Source organism: Myotis lucifugus, unplaced genomic scaffold (genome assembly GCF_000147115.1).
Source record: "Myotis lucifugus unplaced genomic scaffold, Myoluc2.0 scaffold_518, whole genome shotgun sequence".
Classification (NCBI taxonomy): domain Eukaryota; kingdom Metazoa; phylum Chordata; class Mammalia; order Chiroptera; family Vespertilionidae; genus Myotis; species Myotis lucifugus.
In genome coordinates this window covers 195,157-199,668 of record NW_005871566.1, presented here as the reverse complement: position 1 = coordinate 199,668, position 4,512 = coordinate 195,157, and the positions used below count along the sequence as shown (strand labels likewise).

The 4,512-nt window shown below is 51.7% G+C and overlaps 1 protein-coding gene across 1 annotated transcript; it reads left to right on the top strand.

Annotated features, from left to right (window-relative positions):
- The first annotated feature begins 1,134 nt into the window (after positions 1–1,134).
- Positions 1,135–4,305, top strand: PPP1R3D (protein phosphatase 1 regulatory subunit 3D). The gene has a single exon (XM_006103886.3). The coding sequence runs from the start codon at positions 1,213–1,215 to the stop codon at positions 2,110–2,112; it is 900 nt and encodes a 299-aa protein (XP_006103948.1). The 5' UTR covers positions 1,135–1,212; the 3' UTR covers positions 2,113–4,305.
- The last annotated feature ends 207 nt before the right edge of the window (positions 4,306–4,512 follow it).

The following is a 4,512-nucleotide window of genomic DNA, read 5'->3' as shown; positions in this document are numbered from 1 at the left end:
ATAATTACATATTGTTTTTGTGATTAATCACTATGCTTTAATTATGTTCAATTTCTAACAATGAAAATACATCCTGCATATCAGATATTTACATTACAATTCATAACAGTAGCAAAATTACAGTTATGAAGTAGCAACGAAAATAATTCTATGGTTGGGGGTCACCACAACATGAGGAACTGTATTAAAGGGTCGCGGCATTAGGAAGGATGAGAACCACTGCTAGGGGCTTGAGGCTTAGAGAGGAACAGTAGCAGCACCGCCCCGCCCCCCAGGAATTGGCTGGCGGTCCTGGGGGCAAAGCATTGTGGGTGACGTGTGGACCAGACGCTTATCTGTGCAGCGAGGCTCCCTCGGTCCAGCCGAGGGTCCAGGCAGCAGGACATAAGTACAAAGAGCTGGCCAGCCTAGAGGCTTGAAATGAGCTTGGGGGCAGCTCCTGGAAAGGCCAGTTTTTGCAACCCCGCCCTCCCTGCCACCAGTAACCTATAAATCCAAGGACCCACAGCATGCATTTTCCTTGTCTTCCGTTTGTGCAGACACAGATCTATGATCTATAGGCGCGCGGCCTCGAAGACGCAGACTAGAAAATTGTTCAGGCCTGTTTCTTGATTGTCGGAGGTCTCGTGGACGTGGGCCGCCAGCCTTCTTTCCTAAGCGCCTAAGCGGGAAAAGCCGTTTCTGCTGTGCACGGCGGCAGGGCGGGCCGGGGGCGGCACGGCGGCGCGCAACTCGGCCGGCTCCCCGGCGGCGCTCTGGCCCGCGGGAGCCCGCGCGAGGGCGGCGTCACGAGGGGCGGGGCGGGGCGGGGCGCAGGCTCGCAGGGAGGTTGCACGTAGACCAGTTGCAGCCATGTAAGTCAAGTCGCGGACCGGGAAGGTGGGAGGGGCCGCTCCACCCACGCAGCCTTCCTCTACTGGTAAGAACCTTCCAGGAGGCAGAGCCCCGGTGCGTGCGCTCCCCCGTGGCCCCGAAAAGCTTGCCCTGGAGATAGCATTCGTCTCTTGGGAAACAAGCCCTGTTTTCGCTGCAACTAACGGAAGACCTGGGAGAGGACTCGAGGGGCGAGGCGGCAGAGGGGAGGCGCAGCGGGTCCAGGGTTCCCTCGGGCTGCAGTTCCAGCGGACACTGGGGACGCCGCGAGGTATTGGAGGCGGGGTCGGGAGGCTGCCCCTCTGATTGTACCCCCATCGCCGGGGGGCCTGCTGGGCCATGTCCAGAAGCTCGGGCCCCGCGGTCCTGCCCCGCGCCTTGGGGTCCCGGAAGTCCGCCCCGCGGAGCCTTAGCTGCCTCTCGGACCTGGAGAGCAGCGCGACCCCGGAGCAGCTGCCTTGCCGGCCCCACCGGAGCTTGGGTCGCGCGCCGCCGCCGCCATCCGCACCATCAGGCTGCGACCCCAGCCTGCGACCCATCATCGTGCGGCGGGCGCACTCGCTGCCCAGCTCTCCCGAGCGCCGCCAGAAGGCCACAGGCGGCCCTGGCGCGGCGTGCCGGCCGGACTGCAGCCGGCAGCACCGTGTGCGCTTCGCCGACGCACTGGGCCTGGAGCTGACGCAGGTCAAGGTGTTCAACGCGGGCGACGACCCCTCGGTGCCCCTGCACGTGCTGTCGCGGCTCGCCATCAACTCGGACCTGTGCTGCAGCCGCCAGGACCTGGAGTTCACCCTGCAGTGTCTGGTGCCTGACTTCCTGCCGCCCATCGAGGCAGCCGACTTCGGTGAGCGCCTGGGGCGGCAGCTCGTGTGCCTGGAGCGGGTCACCTGCTCGGACCTGGGCATCAGCGGCACCGTGCGCGTGCGCAACGTGGCCTTCGAGAAGCAGGTGGCGGTGCGCTACACCTTTTCCGACTGGCGCAGCACCCACGAGGCTGTGGCCAGGTGGCGGGGCCCCGCGGGTTCTGAGGGCACTGAGGACGTCTTCGCCTTTGGCTTCCCAGTGCCACCCTTCCTGCTGGCGCGAGGCTCCCGCGTGCACTTCGCAGTGCGCTACCGCGTGGCCGGCGCTGAGTACTGGGACAACAACGATGGTCGCGACTACAGCCTCACCTGCCGCAACCACGAGCTGCACATGCCCCGAGGGGAGTGCGAGGAGAGCTGGATCCACTTCATCTGAGCCTCGGGCCAGGGACCTGGCGCTCCTGCTCCCAAGCCACACCTGCGGTCACTTCGTAGCTGGGCGCTCACAGAAGAGGCAGCTGCCCTTCCCTGCCCTCCGTCCCCACACCTAAGTCTGACCTCACGTCCTGCTGCGAGGACCCCTGGCAGTGGCCAGCCTGCCATCTACTTGAAGCGTCTGTGTCAGCTGTAAAATGTAGCCTCTGGTGGCCAGAGGCCTAGTGTGTACCATGCTGGGGACGTGCGGGTGGGTAGGTGCAGGAGTGCTGGGCTCTCTGAGAGGGTTCTGACTGGGTTTCTGGGAAAGGCCTGCATCCTCCCGCTAGGAAGGCCTGATTGCTTTTGCATGTGTCCTGATTGGGTCTCTGTAAACATAGGTGTTATTTATTATTGTGATGCTGGGACCTTTGATCCCTAGTGGTTGCCTTCCCGGGAGCATTCTGGATTTAATAAGCTAAAAGAGAAACCAGTGTGTGTATTTGTGCCCCAGTGTGACCCCCATCATGGTTCCTTGAGGCATTCCTGCCCTGGGGCAAGGAAAACCCGAGCTTGCCAATGTTTGTGGACTTCTCACTGTGGAAAACTATTAATAGGCAAGCAGTGTATGCCTATCAGTCATCACAACCATTCCTGGGAATCCAGGCTGCCCTGGTGAAGCTGTGTCTCCTACATCACAGCTGAGAACGAGGAAAAGCTTAAAATGTTAGCAAAACAGCTTCAGTGTCTCTTCTCACATCTCGCACGTCTCTTGCACCTACTTGATAATTACCTATCCGCATGTTATCAGGCAATTCTGTTTAGGCTTGAAACTACCTAAACAGGATAAGAAACTCTGCCTTAAGTTATTAAAAATTTCAGGCACAACGCCCTTTTCAATTACCTTTTTGATGATCAAGATGACTCTTTGTCTTCTTAAGCGTCAGATTCCAGCAGTCATCTTTCAGACGTGAGGATGCCAAGTGGAATTAGAAAGTTTATTCAGCAATAGCCAGAGCACTGGAGGAAAAATAATTCACAAATATTTATACTTTTTAATTGTTTTAAATTGTATTTATATATGCCCAGGTTTTATTTTAAATTATATTTATATGTACCTGGTTTTATCAGCTACCTGCCAACTTAATTCTTTGTGCCTTCAGATCAGAGAGTTTCTAAAATTGTTGAAACTTGTTTCCCAGTTTTAAAATGTTAAATGCTTTTCTTTCCTTCTTTCTTTTTTCTAAATATCTCCAACCAAGAAGTCAAGGCCGTTGTCCCCTGCAGAGTGCCACAATGACTTACTAGTAAAACTCCCAGCAAGGGGCTGGTGATGTCTTTTGGTGCTGAGTGATGGTTTTCTGACAACAGGTGCTAGCTCTGAAGTGTGAAAACCCAGCCAGGGTAGACAAGGCCTCCAACTTGTGGAGTTTAATTATGACACAGTTGAAACCTCGGAGGTAAATTGTGACAGCTGTCACCAATGAATTAACTCTGAATTTTTTAATGCTTGTTGACATTTGTTAAATCAGTATGTAAAGGGTGAGTTTTGCCTTTTAACCAGTTTTTTTTACAATGGCAACTTTTGTGTTTTTAAAATTCCAAGAAGAAAAAGGCTTTCTGATCTAGAGGGAGTACTTTCTGATTTAAGAACACTGAATTTTGATTTAAAATATTGTGATTAAGTTGAACGAGCTTTGGCTACTAGCATTTTTCACTTCATTGACTTGCAAGAGAGAGAGAAGCCTGGTTGCATTTCCTGTTGTTTAACAAACTGTCCAATTAGGTCAGCACGCCTGTAAGGGCCCTGGCTGCTATGTCCTTGGCCCCAACCCAGATTGCAAGAAATTATCCAGAGTATTCATGTACGAAGGTTAGAGCTGCCAAACGTATTGTATAAAAGCATGTAGAGAATCTTATAATCCATGTAAAAGTTACTTGCCAAAAGGTTCTAGTCATGGAGTATAAAGTAAATATTATATCTTCAGTATTAAAAGAACCTCAATGTGCCTTTAAAAAACTTAAATGTACTTGCCTAGTTGATAAAGTTCTGCTTAACGAGAACTTTCAGACCCTAAAACACAGTTATATTGCTTAAATGTTAACATTTTGTAGTGGGTTGTGCAATTGTTGGGTTGTCTCCCCAAATATATTTTAATGTCTATCATTTGAAGTGATTTCACTCAAACCCAAAATTAAATTGTATGTGCACAAATTGTTAGTTGGAATGTGTTTTTCTTGTAGTCTCATTACAGAAACGTGTTAGAAACTCTTGATTGTTTAAATAATTTCATGGTTAAGTCTTATTCTTACCTAAATAGTCAAACTTAGTGCCTTGCCAAAAAAAAAATTTTTTTAATTGTATGCTAGTACCTGTTTCCGTAGCACAGTTGTGCATGTCTTTGAGAAACTGAAATACAAT

Excerpts from the sequence above, each read along its gene's own strand:
- PPP1R3D (XM_006103886.3), top strand. The coding sequence starts at position 1,213 with ATGTCCAGAAGCTCGGGCCCCGCGGTCCTGCCCCGCGCCTTGGGGTCC.